The sequence below is a fragment of the Carcharodon carcharias genome, chromosome 1, assembly GCF_017639515.1.
Source record: "Carcharodon carcharias isolate sCarCar2 chromosome 1, sCarCar2.pri, whole genome shotgun sequence".
Lineage (NCBI taxonomy): Eukaryota > Metazoa > Chordata > Chondrichthyes > Lamniformes > Lamnidae > Carcharodon > Carcharodon carcharias.
In genome coordinates, this window is record NC_054467.1 from 42,640,279 (window position 1) to 42,665,793 (window position 25,515).

The 25,515-nt window shown below is 43.9% G+C and overlaps 1 protein-coding gene across 8 annotated transcripts in view; it reads right to left on the reverse strand.

Moving 5' to 3' along the window:
• The window catches only part of kiaa1109 (KIAA1109 ortholog), a 527,093-nt gene that overhangs the window by 28,432 nt on the left and 473,146 nt on the right, over window positions 1-25,515 (reverse strand). For 6 of the 8 annotated variants that reach the window (XM_041196895.1, XM_041196846.1, XM_041196853.1 and 3 more), the window contains 6 exons: window positions 23,172-23,375; window positions 22,280-22,459; window positions 19,751-19,888; window positions 6,314-6,565; window positions 4,865-5,018; window positions 2,956-3,113 (listed from right to left, as the gene is read on the reverse strand). In XM_041196895.1, coding sequence (XP_041052829.1) covers window positions 2,956-3,113; window positions 4,865-5,018; window positions 6,314-6,565; window positions 19,751-19,888; window positions 22,280-22,459; window positions 23,172-23,375 — 1,086 coding nt within the window. Of the gene's footprint in view, window positions 1-2,955; window positions 3,114-4,864; window positions 5,019-6,313; window positions 6,566-19,750; window positions 19,889-22,279; window positions 22,460-23,171; window positions 23,376-25,515 lie in introns of those variants that run through there. The other 2 variants (XM_041196881.1, XR_005944164.1) reach the window with 2 other exon arrangements.

The window sequence follows — 25,515 nt, forward strand, 5'->3', positions numbered from 1 at the left end:
CGCTCGTCATTTTAAGCGTCGGAGTGCAGGTCCCACCCCCCGCACATCAAACGGAAAATTCTGACCTATGTGTAAAAATGTAAGTAGTTCAAAAGAACAGACCAAGGTTTGTGGCTGATCTTCGGTCCCTAAGTCTAATAACACTGCTGTGTAAACAAAAGCAGAGGGGTGTTAAGAACTCAACACAAATCATACTACTTTGTTCTACTTGTAGCTTGTAACTCTTTCGAGTACAAACACTTTTCCATCTGTTCCTATTCAGATGAAGTTACATTGTTTCATAGTTTGCCATTGTGAGATTTGAACTCTTGATCTTGGGGTTACAAATCCAGTACATTAACCACTTGGCTATTTAGGCCAAGCCCTTTGTTCTACTTGTGAAATAATACTGATGCCAACAATTTAAGTAGGTCCAGCTGCTGTGTTTCATGCAGGCTGCATTAAACAATAAATTCAATTTATTGTGTCTATTGTGGCATTTTGTGGTGTAACATTTCGGTATACACTGTACCATAAGGAAACTACTTTTTCACTTTTAAGTACTAAATAAGTACTAAAAAAAGTACTAAAAAAAAACCCAATTTCATCAGATGTAACTGTTATGATAAAACAAATAGAAAATGTTATTATTGATCTATTCACATAACATATGCAGCTGCACAGGATTTTAAAAAGGAAAATTAAGACCAGGTGACAATGATCAATGACACATCTTTAATCAACATAATAATCCCACATCAACAGTTTGATTCCCAGCACTTTATGTGGCCAGTAGTAAACGGTTTATTAGAGAAATAAAATGTTAACACTATTTGGGGATTGGGGGGACAGCGAAAGAGAACAAAAAAGTTAAATGGGCCAGAGTTTGCTGTCAAAATGACAGTGAGACTAATGCCAGTTGCTGATATTTTGCATAAATTGTGCAGCTATTTCAGGCAAGGGGAAGATGTGCAGTTTATGCATATATCCAAAAGCTGTTGTTCGAGTTGTGCTGCTCCACTATAAGCTTTGTGAAAATGGCATTTCGCTGTCTTCCTCATCAGTGATAGCTGTTGAATGTCATGAAATTTTTGTATTTGTGCCATAGATATGTACTAAACCCACCAGTTATTTAGGACAAGTCATATCTAATATGTTCTTTCAGTGACATGGTAATTAACCTCTTTTCCAATGAAAAATGACAATTACAATTGTTGAGTAGCATTCCTTCAGGTTTTTGAATTTTTCAAGCAGATTTAAAAGAAGTCAAATTATAAATTTAGGGCGGAATCATCCCAGGTTTGCACTAAGTGTTGTAGTGGGTGGGTAAAACAACGCTTTATCCACTGGCCTACATAATGGCTTTTCACGCCATATTGTCCCAAACCCGCTGTATTAGTTATGCATTCCCAGGAAACATGGTGTTTCGATGACAGGTGGGCTCTCATTCGCCCGCCACGCCGTCACCTCGTTGTTTCATCACACTGGGTGCCATATTTAAAGTCCAGATGCGCACACACATCTCAGTGCTTCTAGCCCAGGACTACTGCAGGGAAGATGCCCATGAAAGGCAAAAAGACTGCAGTTCCCAGGTTTAGTGACGCATCATTGGAACGTCTTTTAGATGCCATGGAGGCCCGCCATGATGTCCTCTATCCCGCTCTGGCCGGTGGATGGGCAGCAGCGTGACCAACCAGGCTTAGGAGGTGGTGATCAGTGCCAATACTACACGGAAGAGGTTGGCCATCCAATGCAGGTAGAGGATGAATGATCTCATCCATGCAGCCAGGGTATGGCAACCATCTCATCACTCTAAACTCACACTCAAGCCCATCACACATTCACTGGCATCTCCCTCACTGCCAGCTCAAGGGACATCACAACCCATTCTCATACACATACCCTCACACGTCCATCTTGCCTCATCTCCTCTGGAGATAGCCTCCTTAGCCCTCACCATCTTGAGGCCGTTTGCACAGGTCATCATGTGCCCCCACAAACACCCTGGGTTACCCTCCTTCCCCAGTACAGCCCTCCATCCTGCATCCTTTTCCCTTGCCCGAGGCCACTTCAACCCCCTCTTCAGGCAAGCCCTGGACCTGCAGTCTTTGAAAAACCACCCACATTTGGCTGATCTGGTAGGTAGAGACCCCCTAAAAGTGATGCGATGGTGTCTGTGAAGCCTTGCGCTGACTACGAGTGCTGATCGAAGCAAGGTAGGCAAACAAACCTTGAAGTCCTGAATAAGGTGCAGTCTGACAGGTGCATATTGCTTTTGTGCTGTCGTGAAACACTTCAGCATGTTTTCCCGCCAAGGTAGGCGGCCGATCCGGCTGGGGCTAGGGGGAACAATTCCGGCAGGCTGGCCTAATAATGATATGTAGATGTATTACAATGAGGTTCCTGATGTCCGATGGTGGGAAATGTGGCCTGCCATTGGCAGGCTGAGCAGACGATCACAAACTGGTTTCACACCGTCGTGAAACCAATCGTTTTACATTGTCCACTCACACCACCAAACACGCCCAATGCAAGCAGGCGAGGAAAATCCCGGCCTTAACCTTTATTCTTACTTTTCCTTTCTGTGCCTTTTTTGCTTCCAATCCAAGTGATCTTTCCCTCCTTTTATTTTTCTGTGCCTAATCTGACACTGAATTCACGGTCCTTTGTGGTTATTTCCCAATCCTTAAATCTCACTGCTGAAGGATATACCCTTGTTGCTTGCCCTTCAAGTCCAAGATGCCCTGTTTCTCTTGCTGTATACTGTCAACTTGTACTTTCAAGATGGGCAACAATATCTTGACCTGAAGGGTGCAGGGGCACATCTAACTAACCAACAGTATATGCCACTTGATGCCCTGCTACAGCAAATTTTGGCTCACTAATTTTGCCCATTTAAAAGTAGGCACGAGAAAGAGTAAAAATGTTAATGGATTTCTCCAAGCTATTGCAAGTTATTTATGTTGTGAAACTTACAAACCATCTCCAAAGTGTTTACATCTATAGTGCCACCGACGACTCCTCCCTTGGAATCTAGTTGAGATCTTCCTAGACCAACGGACATTGATATTTCTCGGTCTCTGTTGCTACCCACAGATAATCGCCCCTGGCTTTTTAATCCACTAGTTGTCCACCTAAAACAGAATAAGTAATTTTAATGGTAAATCTTAGGAAGTATGTATGCTGTACTAAGAAAGAAGTATTTATTTATGCAATTTTGCTGCACTGAAATAGTTGAGTATAGGTTTAATACCAAAGTACAACACATTTTAAAAAAAATTGGTAAAATAAACTGTGTTGAAATGTACAACACTAACTGAAAACTACTGCTAGTAAATCTAAGAGTTTTGACTCCAGTGGCAATGCCAGTTTTATCCCGTTTTCTTTTATTGAAAATAATTGTACTGTAACATCATATAGATCTTATTTCCAATATAGTCACACCACGAGGAGTAATAAAACAAATAAGATGCTAGGTTAAGTCGGTTCAAATTCTTAGTGGTTATGCTCAAGCTGTGCAGCGTCTCGTTAGGCCAAACGTGGTGTACTGAATATGGTTCTGGTTATGTTTTGGGATTTTTTTTGGCGAGTTTACACAAATGGATTGAAGAATAAAAACTAACTTTTAAGTGCTGGATTTTAAAGCAAAGTGGATTTGGACAGGTTTAAAAAGCCATAAGCAGCAGGAATTTTTGGAATGTGTGTATTAAGGTCAGACATTGCTGTTGCTATCCAAGAAGATTGGGAATTTGCAAATCATTCTTTCATCCTAGAGGTTGCCTATAAACATTTACACTGTAGGGGAAATGCAGGAGCCTTTTCCTGCAGTGCTTTCCATGAAGCCAGCATCAAAGCAAGGTGTGAGTGAACTCCCATATAACCAAGATGTTCAAACAGTTTCTGGGAGCAATCAACACATCTGAACCTCTAAGGTATCTACAGCAGATGTGAAATTTGTATGAGGGCCTGTCCAGGCCCTAGAGACAGTGCAGAGTACATTAACAAGACTCATCCTGGTCAATAAAAAAGTTTTGAAGAATGACTCATTCTACAAAAAAAAGATGCTTCAGATGGCATCTTATATATGTATATAAGATATTTAATAGGATAAAGAGAATCCGAAATCACAATCACTTGCATTCATATAAGCCCTTTAATGCAAAAATAATGTCGCACGGCAATTCAGAGGTACAGCCAGACAAAAAATACACTGAGTCAAAGGAGGATATACATGAGGAAAAGTGGCTAAAGACAAAACCAAGGAGGTGAGTTTTAAGGAGGATCCTAAAGCAGGTGGTGGCAAGTTATGCTAGAGCAAGACAAGAGGTACATACTTAAGCAGTGAAAGTCATGTTTAGGGATGATGTAGGAAAGTATTTACAAGATGGATGTGGAACAGGTTGCCAGAAAATGCATCTGAGGCCAGTATACTGGATGCAATAAAACTGCATCATTATTACGTGAATTAGATTAAATGGACTGAAGGGTCTTCTTTGTCTGAACCTACTTTGTGATCTTACTCATAATAAGCCAGCAATAATGTATCGCAAAGGACTCCAACATCCTGTAGTGATCATCTTTTGATAGTACAATATACTAAGGTCATGCCAGAAAATAAAAACCCAAGAAACCAGTATGAAGCTGTGACCACTGGGTAAACTAAAATTTAAAACATAGCTTATAAACAGTAAGAAAAGCTTAAAGACAGTAAACGTGCAAATATTAAAATGCAAATACTGTTTCTTACTGTTCCATCCACACACAGTATGTAACTCATTCTCGCATATTGATTGTTCTAGAATAAAAAGTACTGTACATTTATATTAGACATGCTCTAGAAAAAAACAGAAGAATTGTAGTCCTGATGCAAAACTCTGCTACTTACGTGGTATTCCCCATGACATTACTCATATTCATTTGAACATTTAGCTGCTTCAGATTGATTGCAAAGACAACTAGTGTTTCCCAGGGCGCTGTTTGTTGGTTTGCTGTCTTTCCATTCTTGCTAAATGATGATGCAGTGAGTTTGGTAATGGAATCTATCAACAACAGTAGAATATTTGCATAATTATCAACCAGAAGGAAAAAGGATAATGAATATATGCAGTATGTTCAGTGGATTCCTTTGAGCGGAATAGGGAAACAAATGTATTAAAATTATAATCAAAATGTTTGCTCTATTGTAGATTACTACAAATTTAAAGTGAGTCCAGTTTTATGCAGTGGGCTACTAGTGCAATTCCTGCTTTTGTTTTTACCACTCATGCTCATTTTGTATCTGTGCTTTGTAACTGTGGACTTTGAAGGGCAGCAGCACTGGGGTCCAGGCGATAAAACAGCATAGACTGGCAGCACCGATGGGTGTCTGTGACATGGCTGGAAGGACGCCAGTAAGATTGGTGCCAATGAATTTGCACATGATGCCATAGAGCGTGGAAGAGACAATCACCAACTTGTACTCTGGCTTTGCAGAGGTCCGGTATGGTCTGATTTGTCAGCTCCATCAATGAAGCAGAGATGCCTACCTGTCATGGAGCCTCTCCTGACAACTTTCACTGCTCCCAGGGAAGCCAAATAGCTGTCATCTTGGTTTCAGGGGCTACAGTTGACAGGGACTTTTACAGCAATGCGACTTAGACAATCTATTCTTTGCAGAGGAGCGAGAGTGTTGAGGGGTGAAGCCAGGACATGCATGACCTTGTCTCTGTGGGAGAGGCATCTGCTGTTCTCGCTCAGGTTGACTGCATGTTTGTTTTCTTCCCCAATACCCATTCCCACAGTTCCCTCGTTCATGCCATATAGGCATTTGGCTAGACTGCTCTGGTCAACATCAAAATGCAGTAGTCTACCATCCAAAGTGGAAGACTGCCCTGATAAGTCCTCAACAGAAGCTCAGCAACCTTCCAACATCCCAAGCTGTAGCCACTGACCAGGCACTTCATAGGACCACTAGGATATGTAAACAAGCACACAAGATAGGCACTGTGGCAGACAAATGCAATATGCTATCTGACGATTTAATACAAGATGCACTGTACACAGGAATTTTAATCATGTTTATTATTTATATCCTTACCTTCCAGATTACTGTGTTGCAGGTAAAGCAAAATACTATCACTTCCTGCATACCGCTCAAAGCAGCATAATTTACAATCAATGCAATAGAATAATTTTGCTTGCATGTTTGGTTTGCTAATATATGTGGCACATTTGTCATTTATACTAGTAAACCAGTTTTGCAATGCAATTGTATAATATATGGGCACATAGCAATACGGATGCATTTAACATCACTACTTCTCTTGCTATCAATAATCCTTCTCAGTGTCTGTACCTCTCCTTGGAGCAGATGAATCTGAAATAGTTCTAGATCGGACAGCTGAAGGGGATTTCACACTGTGAATCAGACCAGCTGGCGATGTACTGCTAGATGCTGTGTGATCATTGAAGACATTTGCTGTCTGCGCTAGATGTGAGTAATTAGAAGACTGTGCTGATTGCTCCCAGGTACGCCAGTAAGCCTTGCGTGTTGATTCAGGAGAAAGCTGCTGGCTTTCAATGGAATCTGGAGTCACAGGTCCTGAAACTGTTAAAAGTTTTTTAAAATTCGAATGTTAAAAAACTAGATCATTTATAAACTTCAAATAAATTAACTCTTCACAAAGTCGAATAACTAATCTCTATTGAAGGAATGTGCAAGATTACCTTTTGCATTGGAGCCTTCCCTGTTCTTTTAGAAAATAAATCAACCCTTACATACAAATAGGATCACAGATCATTGAATCTTACAATATAGGAGGTCAATTGACTCATCATGCCTATGTCACCCTTTTAAAGAGCTATCCAATTAATCCACTCCCTTGCACATTTTCCAAACATAGCCTTCCTAATTTTTCTTCTTTAAGTAGGTACCCAAATGTCTTTTGAAAGTTAATGGCACAATAATATAACTTTTAAAAAATTGTACCACAAATGATCAGGTGATCTTTTGTATTTGCAGTACATAAGGTCTAATTGTGGGTATACATTTAATTAAATGAGTAAAATGAAGTATGAAGATCCAAAATAATGACACCAACACAAAAATTCAAGCAAGCCCAGAGTGAAATGACCAACCTGTCCCTGTGAACAAACAGGTTGCCTAACCAACCATTAAAACCAGAAGTGAGTGATTCTAGGATACTTTGGGTTGCTGTTTCAGATTTTCAGCATTTCACACTCTGACACAATACCAATCCACCCCTTTTTTGGAGTTAAGATTCAGTCCTAAGTTTCCACAGATGTTACATAAATATAAGTACCAAACATAATCTATGGGCGGGATCTTCTGTTCAGGAGTATAAATTGGGTGACAGGAGAGGAAATGAGAGTGATTTCCACTTGGGGGCAAGACAGCTGGACCCTGCAATCTCACGCTGTTCAGCTCATTACATTTGTACGCATGAGGAGCATGGCAAACCTTGCAGCAGGGTTGGGCAGCAAGTCACCATTCCATCCCCTTACCTCATGGCGTTGAAGGTCCTGGTGCCATATTTTTAGGGCACCCGGACAGCCATTCACTCACTGCAGGCCAATAATTTCAGATTCTGTAAGCATCAGGATGCCTCAGAGCAGATAACATTGTAGCCCCATGGTTCAGCGATGCCCCCCCCTCCAGGTTTTCCTCCAGGTCGTCCAGGCAAGGCAGGAGCCTGTTGAGATGGCAGCTGGAGGCCCTCCCATCTTACCAAATGGCCTGGGCGGAAGTCACAGTGGAGGTTAGCACCCGTGGGGCCCATAAGAAAGCCAGCCTGCACTACCATAAACGGATGAACTCTGCCAGGGTAAGTGGCACAGTCTACTCATTGCAAAGTGAACTCATAAGGGCATCAGGCAGTGTAATTACGTGAGGGATGTCAAACAGGAGGTTTGGGTTGCCGGACTCAGCAGCAAATGGGACGTGCACTGAATGTGTGTCAACCACTTCGTGCTGTCAATGTTCTATCAGTTGCAGCACATCTTGCTTGTTAATCCCTTACTGGGGAGGAGCTTGCCTAGGCAAGCATGCTCTTAAAAGGCTCATGCACCCATTGAGGTGACACTCAATCCTTCTGTCTGTCTGCACGTCAAGAATGAACACAATGGGAGGGAGCGGGCCTAGGCTGGTGGTGGTCTGCCGGACATCAGGGGAGCCTTGTTCAAGCTAACAATGCAGCCTTGCAGTGTGGGTTAGGACGATGCCTGCACCTGAGCTGAAAGCACAGCATGCAGTCCAGTGGGCAAAGCTGCTGCCAGTCAGGTGGAGTGGGGCAGAAGAGGGTGGGGTTTTGGACAGCCATGCAATGCACTGATTTCTGGCCATCCAAGTGGTGACCAGCACTCTCCAGGATGCAATAAGGGGCTTTCAGACCTAATCGAGAGAGGCTCTTTGAACATCAAAAGCTAACCCATGCATCTCTTTCTTTCATCCTGCAGGAGTACAACATCAGGAGCATGGAGCCTGGTGAACTAGCTATATACCTAGTGGCTTACAGAGAGCAACTTCACAACTTTAGGGGAGGAGGCCGCCCAAATAACCGGAGAGGACTAGGATTGTGCTTGCATCAAGGACAAGACAGGGCTACTCCAGGAAGCCAGTGAGGATGCCTCCAGTCTGCAGTTGTCAGATGGGCCGACAGAGTGAGACACTGGGTGGAATTTACCGTGCCCGCCGGCGTTGAGTGTGTTCGGCAGCGTGAGCGGACAGTATGGCAAGAAGACCAAAAAATCAGTTTCGCAAAGTTGTGAAAACAGTTTGCAATTGTCTGCTCTGCACGTCAATGGCGGGCCGCATTTCCTGCTGTTGGACGTCAGGAACCTCACTGTAATACATCTGCATATCATTATAAGCCCAGCCCGCCCGAATCATCCCGCCATGCTGGATCGTCTGAACATGTTGACGTGATTGCACACCAATGTGTTTCACAACAGCATATAAAAGGAGTGCATTTGGCAGGCTGCACTTTGAGGGGAACTTGGAGGTGAGCGCACAGTAACATTGGGCAGTGCTCATGAGGGTCGCTTGATGGACTTCAAGGTTGAGACCAGTTGGGGGTGGGGGAAGGGCTGCCTTGTGGTTGATGTTAGTGCACAAGCATGTGCAGGGCAGGGGGGAGGGAAGCAGCCACACATCAGGGAAATCTTGTATGAAGTGACCATTCCTTCACAGCTGAGACAGTTCAGACACAGCCACATTAACATACCTGGAGTCGGGCTTCTAGCTTCTAACCCCACTCAAGCAATGCAGAGACATGAAAGTGCCACCAACTGCTCCAGAAGTTTTTCAACCCTTAGGCACAGACTGCAAACTAATGAGCCTCTTAGTGGACTGCAGAACAGTCAGACAACTGCGCACAACCTCTTTGTGAAAGCTAGCCATGCAGCAGTCACTGGTGGAGGCGCTCACAGCCCCTTGCAAAGTCATCTTTCCAGTTTGGGCCAGTCTTCCCCATGGTTCAAGCTAATAGTGCAGCCTTGCAGTGTGGGTTAGGAGGATGCTGCGCCTGAGCTGAAAGCACAGCATGCAGACAAGTGGGCAAATCTGTTGCCAGTCAGGTGGAGTGGGGCAGAAGAGGGTGGGGTTTTGGACAGCCATGCAATGCACTGATCTCTGGCCATCCAAGTGGTGACCAGCACTCTCCAGGATGCAATAAGGGGCTTTCAGACCTAATCGAGAGAGGCTCTTTGAACACCAAAAGCTAACCCATGCATCTCTTTCTTTCATCCTGCAGGAGTACAACATCAGGAGCATGGAGCCTGGTGAACTAGCTATATACCTAGTGGCTTACAGAGAGCAACTTCACAACCTTAGGGGAGGAGGCCGCCCAAATAACCGGAGAGGACTAGGATTGTGCTTGCATCAAGGACAAGACAGGGCTACTCCAGGAAGCCAGTGAGAATGCCTCCAGTCTGCAGTTGTCAGATGGGCCGACAGAGTGAGACACTGGGTGGAATTTACCGTGCCCGCCGGCGTTGAGTGTGTTCGGCAGCGTGAGCGGACAGTATGGCAAGAAGACCAAAAAATCAGTTTCGCAAAGTTGTGAAAACAGTTTGCAATTGTCTGCTCTGCACGTCAATGGCGGGCCGCATTTCCTGCTGTTGGACGTCAGGAACCTCACTGTAATACATCTGCATATCATTATAAGCCCAGCCCGCCCGAATCATCCCGCCATGCTGGATTGTCTGATCATGTTGACGTGATTGCACACCAATGTGTTTCACAACAGCATATAAAAGGAGTGCATTTGGCAGGCTGCACTTTGAGGGGAACTTGGAGATGAGCGCACAGTAACATTGGGCAGTGCTCATGAGGGTCGCTTGATGGACTTCAAGGTTGAGACCAGTTGGGGGTGGGGGAAGGGCTGCCTTGTGGTTGATGTTAGTGCACAAGCATGTGCAGGGCAGGGGGGAGGGAAGCAGCCACACATCAGGGAAACCTTGTATGAAGTGACCATTCCTTCACAGCTGAGACAGTTCAGACACAGCCACATTAACATACCTGGAGTCGGGCTTCTAGCTTCTAACCCCACTCAAGCAATGCAGAGACATGAAAGTGCCACCAACTGCTCCAGAAGTTTTTCAACCCTTAGGCACAGACTGCAAACTAATGAGCCTCTTAGTGGACTGCAGAACAGTCAGACAACTGCGCACAACCTCTTTGTGAAAGCTAGCCATGCAGCAGTCACTGGTGGAGGCGCTCACAGCCCCTTGCAAAGTCATCTTTCCAGTTTGGGCCAGTCTTCCCCATGGTTCAAGCTAATAGTGCAGCCTTGCAGTGTGGGTTAGGAGGATGCTGCGCCTGAGCTGAAAGCACAGCATGCAGACAAGTGGGCAAATCTGTTGCCAGTCAGGTGGAGTGGAGCAGAGGAGGGTGAGGTTTTGGGCAGCCATGCAATGCACTGATCTCTGGCAATCCAAGTGGTGGCCAGCACTCTCCAGGAAGCATTAAGGGGCTTTCAGACCTAATCGAGAGAGGCTCCTTGAACACCAAAAGCTAACCCATATGTCTCTTTCTTTCATTCTGCAGGAGTACATCATCAGGAGCATGGAGCCTGGTGAACTAGCTATACACCTAGTGGCATACAAAGAAGAGAGCGACAGAGGCACCTGGCTGCATAGCAGGAGGAGGAGGAGCACCCTCAGGAAGAAGGGGCGGCTGGGGCTCCCACACATGCCACTGAAGAGCCACAACAAACCGTTGTTGGTCAGCATCTAGCTAGACTCAGGGTCTTTAGGCTTCGCCTTTCATTCCTGCAGATGACCGAGAACCAGTGTCGCTGAAGGCTGCGCATGTCTAGGGAACTGGTCGGTTATATCTTCCAAGTGCTGTGGAATTTGGCACCACAGGGACATGGAGGGCATCCACTGGCAGTGGCCATGAAAATGACAGCAGCACTCAATATTTATACCAGTGGTTCCTTTCAGGGCTCTACAGGTGACCTCTGTGGGATGTCACAAGCACGCCCATGAGGTCACGGACACCATCTTCACAGAGGCACACAAATTTATGCATTTCGCCAGGGACCAGGAAAGCCAGGATGCAAGAGGGATTGGAGTTGCCCAGAGTTCAAGCTTCCCACAGGTGCAGTGTGCCATCAACTACACTCACATGGTGCTCAGCTCTCTGTCGCAACAAGTGGTCAATTATGTCAACCGCAAGGGCTTCCATTTGCCGAATGTGCAGCTGGTGTGCGAACACCACAAACGCATCCTGAAGGTCTGAGCTTAGTTTCCAGGGATTGTCCATGACTCCTACATTCTCAGTCGGTCACAGATCCCTGATGTCTTCCAGGATCCACTGAGGCAGCGGGGCCAGCTCCTCGGGGACAAGGGTGACTTGCAGAGGACATGGCTGATGACATCCGTGTGGTGGCCTCAGACTGCAGCAGTGATGGTATAATAATGCTGTAACTCGCACCTTGGTGGAGCAAACCACTGGGATGCTGAAAATGAGGCACCAGTGCCTAGACCGGTCTGGTGGAGCCCTGCAATATAGTCCACAGAGGGGGTAATGCATCATCATCGTCTGCTGGGCCCTTTACAACCTGGCGCTGCAATGGGGAGAAAAGATGGCTGAGATGGAGATGGAAGAGCTGCAGGTCTCCTCTGGTGAGGAGGACGTCAAGAGGATGAGTGTGAAGAGGTCCTCGAAGGTGATGATGACGACAATGAGGCCATCACACTGGCAAGATGAGGCAGGCACCTTTGGAGGCCTTCAAAGCTGCTAGATTTCTGGAGGATGATGACGACATGCAATGAGGAGACACCATAGATCCACACATTGCATGTGTGAATGCTTGACTCCAGTCTGACTTATGGCAGCGTACATACCCTCTGTGATAAGGCTCCTGTCATGGAGACGTGGCAGAGGCCCTAATTGTTGCTCGATTCTAGGTGGATGATGACGACAAGCAGTGAGGATACTCCATTGATCTTCACATAGCCTCTGTGAATGTCTGACTCCTGGCTGGCTGAGGGCTTGCTTGCGCTCTGTGATCAGGGTCATATCATGGAGATGCAGCCTTGAAACTTTAATTGCACCTGATCCTTTGTCAGCCTTTGGTACTTGACCCCTTCAGGAGCACAGCGTCACTGATCACAGATGCTGACGAGATGGGGACCAGCCCCACCCTAAAGATGCTGAGAGGACACAGAGAATGAGGGAACTCTGAGACGCCTACCCAGAACATTCTGGCAGCAATAACAAGTACTATCGAGGTGCAGGCATCAGTAATGTGTCCAAGGAGGGTGAGGCTGGGCCATCACTTTGGTCTGAAAGCTGCACAAAGCAGAGGGAAGGGGCCCTGGACTGAGACACCTGCCTTTATCTTGTGCAGGAACCAAGGTTTCACATCTGAGTGACACGAACACTGCTCAAGAAGCCATAGGCAGGGAGACATTCTTGGGAGTTTATTTACAATGGTGAACATTATGTACAAGTAATTAACACCTGTGCTCAGGCTGTACAACTGCCTAAATAGCCAAGTGGTTATGGTACTGGGCTTGTAACCCCAAGATCAAGAGTTCAAATCTCACAATGGCAAACTATGAAACAATGTAACTTCATCTGAATAAAAACAGATGGAAACGTGTTTGTACTTGAAAGAGTTACATCTTCTTAATCCTGCCGCTATGTCTTGATGCTCCCCAGAAAGGCACGGTGGAGGTGGAGGCAGGCTACTGTGATGACCTTGGTGGGTGTCCTCTGGAGGGCCCCGGCCTGCTTTTGCAGTCCTTCTGTGTGGCAGTGGCACCCTCCTCGGCTTGTGGAGCTGGAGCTGCTGGGGGGGGGGCACAGGCAGAGGGAATTTGGATGGGCCAGCCACTCCCGGAATCCCCTGGGTGGATGGCCCGGGGGTATGCATGTCCCACCCTCTTCCCTATGGGTGCCCAAGGGCTCCTGGCTGACCCCTTTAGGAGAAGGTGTAGCTGGAATGAGGATGAACTGCCCCGCACCCCTCTCATGTACACACGGTTGGAGGTCAACGATGGCGCCAGCGATCGTTTTCAGCCCACGCGGCAGTGCAGGACCAATGTCCTGGACCAAGTCTACATGGCCGCTGCCGCCATCCTACCAGTGTTGACCTCAGCGCATTGGCATGCCAGCACTATCACCTCAGCCTGGAGGCAGATGGACTCTTCCATCCTGCCTTGCAGTCTGAGGAGTGCAGTGGACATCCCTTCCTGATGTTCCAGAGCTTGCCTTTGCAGCTCCAGCAACTGAGGTATTACCACGTTCAGAGGTTTGTCATCTGGTTTGGGCTCAGCATATTTCTGGCCTCCAGCAGTCCTCCGAGTGCTGGAGACCTGGGAAGTCCCTGCCGCCCGCTGTGGATCAGACAGTGCGATGTCCTCACCAGATTGCGATCCAAGGGTACTCTAAAGCTAGGTGCCACCGAGGTGTGTGTCTCTGCACTGGTGGAGGCTGTGGATAAGTGCTGTGATGGGTCTTCAATGAGGGTGCCTTAAAATTTCTCTTCAGAGGTTCCCTCATGGCTTGATTGGAGGCCCTGGGTCATGGACTCTGTCAGCTGTTTCCCAGATGTGCCTGAGAAAGCAAGGAGAGAATTAGTGCACAGCAGTGGCCTGTGCAACATTACACATCACGGTTGTCTGAAGGATGTTGCACTGCTGGATCCTCACTTGGTAGAGCACCATCGACCTCATTGTCAGCACAAGAATGGTCCAGATCCTCACCGACCAGCTGAATGGCTCTATTTTAAAAGTCTGTGAGGACCTTGATTTCAGGCATTCCTCCACCAGTCTGCGACCTCTCCTTCTTGTGTTTCAGCTTGTCCTGCATGAATAGAGATGGAAAAAGTGTAAGCAAGACGCCTACCAGGCCAGATGATAAGTATGGTTGGCAAACATGGGTGGCGAGTGTTCCCAAGGACAGGGTGAAGACAATGAAGGTGTGTATGCGAGAGTGAATGTGAACGGTGACATCCCTTGAACCGGCAGTGAGTGAGACCCCTGTGGATGTGCGATGGGTTTGTGAACGTGTGAGTTGAGTGATGAGAAGAGTGACTTATCCTGGATAACACAGGAGATCATTCATCCTTTTTCAGCACTGGGTGGCTGTCCTCTCTTGTAGGGGTTGGCGCTGACCACCACTGTGACCACCTCTCATGCTGGATTGCTGATGTTGCTGCCCATCCTGCGGCCAGAGCAGGTGTAGAGGATATCACAATGGGCCGCCACAGCATCGAAAAGGTGCTCGAGGGACACGTCATTAAAGTGGGGGCTGCAGTCTTCTTGCCTTTCGGGGCCATGTCTTCTTTGCAGCAGTCCAGGGCTGGAAGCGCTAAGAGGTGTGCGCGTGGCTGCATTTTAAAATATGGCTCCCAGCGGAATGAAGCGGCGAATGAGAGTCTGCCCACCGCTTAAATAGTGTGTTTCCCGAAAATGCATAATTAATGCGGCGGGATTGAGACAAAACCGTGTGAGAAGCCGCCATTGTGGCTGGTGGATAAAATGCCGTTTTTTCCTCCCACTACTGCATTTAGTGCAAATCTGAGATGATCTTGCCCATTGTTTTAATAAGGGAGCCTGCTTAGGCATCCACTAAATCGTTCTGTTTTCCTGTCCAGGTACCAGCAAGAAAAGGGGGAAGGAAAGAAGGTAGACCACCCACCGATCCAGCTCCAACCTGAGGATAATGACTCTGAATCATCAGAGGATGCACCATAACAACGTTCACCTGCATCTTCCACCACCACACAGGCATTCACCTCAGTGGGTGCACATCCTAGAGTAGGCTTAGGGACACAATCTGGTGAACACTTCACAGACATGGGTCCATAGTTGACGGAAGAAGTGACAGCCGAGGTCTCTGACACTTGGAGGACTGCTGGAGATCAGGCCCCTGTGGACCCCATGCAGGTGTTGAACCTCTAGACTTGGCCATGAGAATGGGGCATGTTGGAGTTGCAGAGACAGGCAGGGGAACATCAGGCAGAGATATCAGAAGCTGTCTACAGACTGGACTGAAGGCTGGAACAGTCCGTCTGTCCTGTTTGCTGTACTGGCTCCTGCATGTGAGCCCTTAGCTGCCTCCATGGAAAGGGTGGCAGCTGCCTTGGAGACCCAGTCTCCACACAGCTGCTGCTGGATATGCACTCGAACCTGCACTCTGTCACTCTAACTGTGAGTGCAGGGCAGCAGCGGCTAGGCAAGAGGGGATTGAGGCACATCAAACTCCCTCCAGGTGTTCTATCTCCTCAAGGAGTCAGGGAGGTGCCATTGTGGACCGACAGGTAGGAGGAGCACCAGCTAGGCAACCCAGGGGCTTCACTCCAGGACACTCCAAGATTGCTCTGCCAGTGACTCCATCGCCTCTAGAAAGTCAGGCCGAGGAGGGTGCACCTGCACCACAGCAGGAGCCCCTCAGTAGGCTGAACCCCTTTAGGCCTCAGGCCACCAGAGGACACCTGCCAAAAGTCAACACAGTCAACATGGCATAGCAATCAGCAGGCTGCCTCCACCTCAGCTGCGGATGTCAGGGCTGCGCCCAGGCATAGCGATAGAAAAAGGAAGATTTATAAGTTTTCAAGGCACATAGGTGGCATGGGTGCACAACCATTGTATATACTTTTGGCACTTGTAAATATATGTTCACTTGCACTGTTTGGAAGTTTCCTGGATTCTCATATTACTGCTGGTTTCTTCAATGGTGGCAAGCATTTTGGGGTGTGAAACTTGGTCTCCCATCAGAGTCCAATAATGTCCTCACTTAGAGTTACTTCTCTCCCATTATCAGCATTGGGATCACTGAATATACAGATACGATGCTTAAGCACTGGCCATCATTTGTGACTGTGTGGCCAGTGACCTCCATTACTTGCAGCTCACCAAGTTCTGAGCTCTGAGAATGATTTATTTTCATTCTGTCATGGGATATGGATGTCACTGGTAAGGGCAGCATTTGTTGCCCATTCCTAATTGCCCTTGAACTGACTGGCTTGCTAGGCCATTTCAAAGGGCAGTCAAGAGTCAACCACATTACTATGGGTCTGGGTCACATATAAGCCAGACCAGGTAAGGACAGCAAATTTCCTTCCCCAAAGGACATTAGTGAATCAGATGGACTTTTAGGACAATCAACAACAGTTCCATGGTCACTACTACTGAGACCAGCTTTTAATTCCAGATTTTATTAATTGAATTCAAATTCAACACCAGCTGCCATGGTGGGATTTGAACCTATGCCCCTAGAGCATTAGTCTGGGCAGAGTATGTGCAGAATATGCAGAAAGTCATTGCATCTTCTGCTGCTGTTGCCCTGATGTGAGACGTGAGGTGGATGCAAAGTCTCAAGTGGAGTTCAACAGGCTATGTGAGTGGCAAAGAACAATGTGAGGGTTAAAAGAGTGAAGCTCCTCTTAAACAGCACCAGACAGTCTGCCTTCTTTCCCTGGACACCTTCCTGCCTTTCCCCGCTCATCCTGCCTCCTTTGTCCAGCCTCCTCACAGCTTGGACTACCCGCACCCAATCTCAACAAAGTGGCTTACATTTATGAGCGGTCCCCAAGAAGGACAAAGCAGCGGCTACTCACGCCAAAGTCCTCGCCGGGTGCATGCAATGTATATGCAGTCGTGAATCTGAACACAAAGCTTTCTCGCTAGTGGAGAACTTAATTTGGAGGGGGCACTTAATTCTGGCAAGCTAGCCTTTTGATGAGCATGCATGACATGCAAATACATGCAAAAGAGCTTCCTGCCACTTTTTGTCAGGAAGCTCAACCCACCTTTAATGTTCCCAGAACATTACTGCAAAAGTTCATCCCGCCATTGGGAAACTGATTTTTTGCCTCCCACTAAATTAAGTTCCCCCGCCTGCCAAGTTTCTCACTTGAGGCGGGCCCAGAAGATTCCACTCTGTGAGTCCTAATGCAGAGTCATAAATATAAGATATTCACTAATAACTCCATTAAGGAATTCAGGAGAAGCTTCTTTAACCAGAGATAAAATATAATGTGGAGTTTGTTACCATATGGAGTCGTTGAGTTGAAAAGTATGGACGCATTTAAGGGAAATCCAGGCAGGTACATAAGTCATAAAAGAAGAGAGGATATGGTTACATATTTATTTGTTGTAGCCAAAGAGTTGCCTAAAGTGGCTTCTACTCCTGCTCCTGCAGTATTCATCTATAGTGTCCCCGAGAATCTATCCTTGGTCCGCTTCTATTTCTCATATATATTTTGTCCCTCAGTGACATCATCCAAAAGCACAAGTACATTGACAACACCCAGCCCTATCTCAAGATCATTTCTCTTGACATCTCCACTGTTTAAATTGTCAGATTGCTTGTTGAATACCACTTGCATGAATCACTGAGGGAAGCCAGAGCACAGAACGCACATGGGAAGGGGGCTTCAATGTCAACCAGAGTGGCTTGGTAATCCCATCAGCAGGAGAGCCAGCCAAGCTCTGAGAGGCACTTTTGCCAGAATGGGCTATGTGGAATTGTAAAGGAACCAACATAATCTCACCAATCTACCTGTTACGGACTACGTTAGCATTGGTACAGACTTTACGAAGTCTTGTCTTCATAACGAGAACACCCTTCATCATGTAGTGTAGCAACTACCATGTTAGTAGGATAGACCAAGGATAGATTTAGCAGTTCAAATGAGGTGCTTCTAAGAGGTGCTGGAGGCCATCAGCAGAATTATATACCATTAACATCACAACTCAACATATGCATCATTCCTTCTTCACTAGTAAGCAGGGAGATCAATACTGGACATCAAACAAGGATTGTAGAAAGCCATGCCAAGAACAGCACCTGTTATACCTTAAAAGAGGCTTCCTATATACTAAACATTTGGGGCTTTAGACTTCAACAGAGTTAAATGTTTCCAGAACCAATGGATCAAAACAAAGATCTAGAACTCATCATGTGAGCACCATGTGCAGAAAGACCGCAATGGGTCAAGCAGAAGGCCTACAAGTGGTGCAAATTTGAAAGGGCTTGTGTCATTAGCTAATTTTTCTTTGTGGCACTATGGAACTATCCAATTTGGATGTGGAATAAATAATGAATGAATGAATAATAAATAGGTATTTGAATTTATTTTTAAATCCTAGTTCACTAAACCATTCAGTAACAAAATTTGGATTGCACAATCTGTTCTGAGCAACTCCTTTCAAGTCAGAAGTTTCCATATTTTTTGGATTATAGTATGAAGTAATTTGTCAAAAGTATTTATTGTAATAATTATTTCATTGAAATTGTATGCAGCTTTAACTCAACAATGTATGGTGAAGGATGGAAAACCTGCCACAAGATGGGCCAATGGCTTTCTTCATTCAGGCCTATCATAGCTCATTCACCCAAAATGATCTTACTGTCTTCTAATCACAGCATCCAACTGTTTCTGAAAGAATTGCAGTCCTTCTCTCCCCCCTCCCCCCCCCCATTAATCTATTTGGAAACCACTTGGTATTGGTCTTTCCATATGAAGAACTACATGACATCAGTCTTAAGTTTATGTTTTATCATTTGCACCCATGTTTCTTTAATTACTGTCATGATTCATTTGCACTGTAATTCTGTATCGTCCATACTAATTACTCTTAAATATACCTTTGAAAGGTCACATCTTAATTGCCTTATTTCAAGGCTAAAAAGCATGATATTCTTGTCTTTCCTTATTCCATCTTCTGACATGAGTGATCTATCACTACATTGCCTCTATGGGCTTGTTGACGACAGCTGGACAAAATATTCAGGGTTTTGTCTGACCAGGGCAAACCACAGCACAACTTAATCTGTAATACTTTGGCTATATCATTTAGCATTCCATGTTTCCTACTCTGGAGTGATTGAATATTTTGAGCATCAAGTCTACTAAACCTCATTGTCTCTTTCATTTCTTTTATTTATGAAGTACTATGTTGCTCATTTCTTCTCATTAGATTCCTGCAATTCTAATACCTCCCCACCACCCTCTTGTGGGTTCACAAAGGAATGGCAATTATAGTGATTCTGAACAGATATCGGTAAGGAATTAAGTGGAATATAGGGGATGCTAACTTTGTGGAAGAAAATAAGAAAGAGAGAAAATTAGAATAAATGAAATATCCAGTAAAATGGAGGTGACAAAAATAATGACATCTTTATAATTAAAATGTGCATCAATAAAAAAATGAACAAAAATTTGACCCAGTTCAGGAGTTATCAATGTAAAGTTGCTCATTTTGCTTTTCTCCAAACACTTTTAACTGTACATTGATTTTTACATAAACTTACCTGGTAAGTTGATCGTCTGATCACCAAGGAAGAGGCGCCTAGCAATACTTCTTCTGTACCAAGCTCTTGGAAAGGCTAGAATCTCACTAAGTCTACGCATGTCATACTTGAAGGAAGCAGACCCTATATCACAGACAGCTGCAGACCAAAAAGTAAACAGTTAATTTATATTTACTATAATCAAAAGCTTAGACACTTGTCACAAAAAATGTTAATTTGAGCAAGATCATTTTATCCTCATTGTCGATGAGCAAGACAGATTTGATTTTTTTAAAAACCTAACACGTTTCACTCTGGAGTCAATGTTCAAATATCTCAAATTTTTGATATGCTTTGAAGTATTAAATTAAAACACTAAACTTCTATGAAACAACACTTACAAATTAGATTAGCTTGGGAGTTATAGACAGAAAATTAAAACCATGCAGAAACATCCTTGCATTAACTTCCAATTTGTGCAGTAAATTCAACTAGTAAAATTCAATTAATAAGCAAAATTAGAGCTCATGGGATTGGGAGTAATATACTAGTATGGATTGAGAATTGGTTAACAAACAGAAAGCAGAGAGTAGGAATAAATGGATCAATCTCTGTTACTAGTAAGATCAGTGCTAAGGCCACAGCTATTCACAATCTATATAAATAATTTGGATGTGGAGACCAATTGTAATATTTCCAAATTTGCTGGATGACACAAACTAGGTGGGAATGTAAGTTGTGAGGAAGATGCAAGAAGGCATCAAGCGGACTTGGATAGGCTAAGTGAATGGGCAAGAACATGGCAGGTGAAATATGATGTAAATAAGAGTAAAGTTATCCACTTCAGTAGAAAAACAGAAAGACAGAATATTCCTTAAATGGAGAGAGGTTGGGAAGTTTTGATGTCCAGAGGGACCTGGATGTCTTTGTTCATGAATTACTAAAACCTAGCATGCAGATGCAACAATCAATAAGGAAGGCAAATGGTACGTTTGCCTTCATCACAAGGGTATTTGAGTACAGAAGTAAAGATGACTTGCTGCAATTGTAAAGAACCTTGGTAATATTGTATCTGGAGTACTGTCTCCTTATCTAAGGAAGGATATACTTGCCAAAGACGGAGTGCAATGGAGGTTCTCCAGACTTATCCTTGGAATGTCGGGATTGTTTTATGAGGAGAGATTGAGGAAACTGGGCCTGTATTCCGTAGAGTTTCAAGGAATGAGAAGTGATCTCATTGAAACTTACAAAATTCTTACAGGGTGTGACAGGGTGGATGTAGGCAGGATGTTTCTCCTGGCTGGTGAGTCTAGAACCAGAGGGCATAGTCTCAGAATAAGGGGGAGGCCATTTAAGACTGAGATGAGGAGGAATTTTTTCACTCAGAGGGCGGTGAACCTTTGGAATATTCGACCCTAGATGACTGTGGAAGTTCAATCATTGAGCATATTCATGACAGAAATCGATGGATTTCTGGTAACTAATGACATTAAGAGATATGGAGAAAACACTGAGAAGTAGCATTGAGGTAGACAATCGGCCATGATCTAACTGAATAGGCTAAAATGGCTGAATGGTCTACTTCTGCTCCTATGTTCCTATTTCCTATCTGTATTATCACTTTTTTGTGGTACTTTGATAGCAAGAAGCTATCCCTACAATAGCAATAAAATTAGAACAATTTTTCCCCTTTCTCTGATTACTATAGGCTCTAACCAGCATATTTAGCCTTGCTAAGATCTGAATTTCTTACAGCATCCAACTACATATTTGGCAACATATTCAATTTTCTAATTTTTATTGCATGAAATAAACTTTTTTAAAAATTAGCTCAATGACTCAGCTGTGAGAAAAACAATATGTAAATTTAGTGTTTACAAAGCAGGAATTTTCACAATATCACCTTGCATGTGGAGAGAAAAGGTCACCACTTTATAAAATGAGGGGATTAAAGCACATTTCTAATAATTTTCATTGGATACTTGACTCTTAATATAGTATTCTCAAACCTTTTGTACAGTCAGGATATGCAATGGAGATTAGTGGAATATCCAATTTATTTCATTTGCGATATCCAACATGTCATGGGACTTACCTCAAGAATTAGTGGATCTTGAATATTAAGCAAATATAGAAACATAGGAGTAGGCCAGTCAGCCCCTCGAGTTTGTTCTGCTACTCAATTTGATAATACATTATTTGTACCTCAATTTCATCTTTGTTCCATATCTCATGTTATGCTTACCCAATAACAATCTATTAACCACAATCTTGAAATTTTCAATAGATATGACACCCACACAAAGCTTTGGAAAATTATGATCTTTCGCCTCAGTTTTCTCATCTATTTATTTTAATACCATGGAGTGGAAACCATCAGGCCCTAGAGATGTGTTCTATTAGTGTCTCCATTACGATTTTTTTAACTTAAAATTGATCCTCTAAATTTTCCCTTGACTATCTGTTATCCATAAAATATAAAGTTATAAAGAACAAATAAAAATAATTCTATTACACTGAAGTGGAAATAGTCAAAATTGTTCGTCATACCAGAGATATTAATTAAAGTGGTTTCCATTTTGTTGTTAATTTTGATTGGTGTTTGATTGTCAAACAATGAACCCCCTCCAGATCGTCTCATTCTGGACAAGCTGACTTTCACAAATTCAAGGTTAATACTCAGAGAATCCTTACGGCCGGTGACAGAACAGGCTTCTTCGTCAACAGCACCTACAGCATGAGAAATTAATCAATAAATCATTTACTTCTATTCCATTTCCAATTTTTAAGTTATTCCACCTTGCAACATTAGGTCTTCCCAAGTGGACTGATAATCTGTCTCCTCAATAGTGAAAATGTATTAGGGTTAACTTATATAGACTCACTTAAATTTTCTTTCCTCCTTTACCATCTTGTCAGAATTACTTGGCTACAGTCTGTAACTCACCATGTGAAGAATCACAGATAAGAATTCAAGCAGTGCTATAGCTTGATCTTCAATATTAACTCACTGCAGCACCTAATACTATAAAACTTAATGTAGAAATTGAAATAATTATTATTTGTGTTGGGTTCCACAGCACTCCAGCAGTGCGTAAGCTTCAGCTTCTGCAGCTGTTTGCAGAGATAACAAATATACATGTTTGACAAATGCTTATGTTGGAAAACAGGCATTTACGTATATAACCAAATATAATTATATCATCACGAATCTATACTGACCGTACCACTTTAGTATTTTTTTTTAAAACAGCCTTAACACACAGAATGGACAGGTATTAATTATAATGGAAACTATCAAGAACTAGAATGCAATTTTTATAACAACTAGTTATAAAAATTTTCACCAAGTGCAGCAAAAATATTAGTACACACAAGATGGTATAAAAGCAATACAGTAACAGTTACACAAAAGAAGCAGAAACTATAATGGGTTTTTTACCAGGAGCACTTGATCCAGGAGTCAAGCCAGTTACTGTTGTTTTCTGCTTGCCAGTTCCATATGGGTGAAAAACATACAGAGAGAAATCTGACATACAAGCTGTAAAGCTCAAGCCTGATGCAGTAGTGCTGGAGTAAGAAAGATCAGATTGACTACTACTATGTCGGCTTCTTCCGAGAGGGCTTCCAAATCCAGTTGATGAACCTTCAAGAGAAATTAGTTGGTTAACACAAGAGTGTAAATGATGATCAGCTCACAATCATTTATATTCCTAAGTGCTAGTTATGCTCATTATTTTATTTTGGGTATGAACTTTAAAGGACTTTATTAAATCAATGCAATAGCCTTTCATTTTTAATTTTGAAAATGTTTTAATCAGTGATTATCACATTTGCTGAACAGTTACAAATCAACACAGCGGGATCACTCACTTTAAATGCAACTACCATTGTTTTAGAAGAAAATTTCCATAATATAGCAAGCCAAGAAAAGATTGAAAAATAAAATCGTTAAAGGTGGCAGAACAGCTGGAGATAGAGATTAAAAAGGCATACATGACCCAGGGCTTCATAAACAGAGCAGAGAATACAAAAATAAGGGAGGCTATAATGCACCTTTGTAAAACACTGGTTCGATCTTAACTGAAATATTGTGCTGGATTCTGGACACTGCACTTTAGGAAGGATGTGAAAGCTTGAGAGAGCATGCACAAATAACTTACAAGAATGGTTCTAGAGATGAAGGGATGAGAAATTTCAGTTACATGGGTAGATTGGAGAAGCTGGGACTGCTCTGCTTAAAAAGGTTGAGAGGAGATTTGAAAGAGGTGTCCACAATCATGAGGGGTCTAGAAAAAGTAGATAGTGAGAAGCCGTTCCCCACTGGCGGAAGGGTTGAGAACTAGAAGGCACAGATTTAAGATAATTGGAAAAAAAATGGCGGCATGAGGAAAAACTTTTTTTTATGTAGTGTGTGGTTAGGATCTGGAAAGCACTGACTGAGATTGTGGTGGAAGCAGATTCAATCCTGGTTTTCAAAAGTGAATTAGATAAGCACCTGAAGGGAAAAAATTTGCAGAGCCACGGGGAAAGGGATGGAAGTGGGATTAGCTGAGTTGCTCTTGCAGAGAGTCAGTACAGATACAATGGGACCAATGGCCTCCTTCTGTGCTTTAACCATTCTGTTACTATATTTTTTATTATTTGTTTATAGGATGTGATCGTCACTGGCAAGGCCAACATTTGTTGCCCATCTCTAATTGCTTTGAGGCGGTGGTGGTGAGCCACTTTCTTGAACTGCTTCAGTCCATGTGGCGTATATACTCCAATAATGCTGTTAGGAAGGGGGGTTCCATGTTTTTGACACAGTGAACAGTAATTTAGTTCCAAGTCAGGATGGTGTGTGGCTTAGGGGGGAACTTTCCGCTGGTGGTGTTCCCATGCCTCTGCTGCTCTTGTCCTTTTAGCTGGTGGAGGTTGCAGGCTTGGAAGCTGCTGACAAAGGAGACTTGGTGAGTTGCAGGATTACACCTTGAGATGGTACACACTGCACCACTATGCGCCAGTGGTGGGAAGAGTGAATGCTTATTAGGTGGTGGATGGGATGCCAATCAAGTTGGCAGCTTTGTCCTGAATGGTATTGAGCTTCTGGAGGGTTGTTGGAACTGCACTCATCCAGGGAAATGGAGAGTATTCCATCACATTCCTCATTTATGCCTTGGAGATGTTGAGTAGACTTTGGAGAGTCAGGTGATGTATTTCTCACTGCAGAATCGCAGCCTCTGACCAGCTCTTGGAGTCACAGTATTTATGTGGCTGATCCATTTAAGTTTCTGGTCAATGGTAACTCCCAGGATGTCAATGGTGGGAAATTCAACAATGACAATGCCATTGAACACCAAAGGCAGAAGGTTAGAGTGTCTCTCGTTGGAGATGGTCATTGCACTTGTTTGGTGTGAATGTTACTTCTACTTATCAGCCCAAGCCTGAATGTGGTTTAGGTCCTGCAGCGATGTCCTGCAGGGGCTAAGGTGATTGGCCTCCAAGGACCACAACCATCTTCCTTTGTGCCAGCTAAGACTTCAACCAGTGCAGTTTTCCCTTTAAGCTTTTACTTGGGAGTGCATCTAGATGTGCAGCCATCTTTAATTTTTTTTAAAACAAAGTTCATCGAACAGGATAAAACTCATTTTTGCTGTACTATTAAAAGTACATATTATTTATATCTCTTTATGTTTGAAATAGCTATATATTTTATTGACTCAGTGCCTGTTCTTGCCTGTTAGAAATTTGTGAGTTTGAGCTGCACTCCAATAGTTACAAAGAAATTCCAGTTTCTGAATATT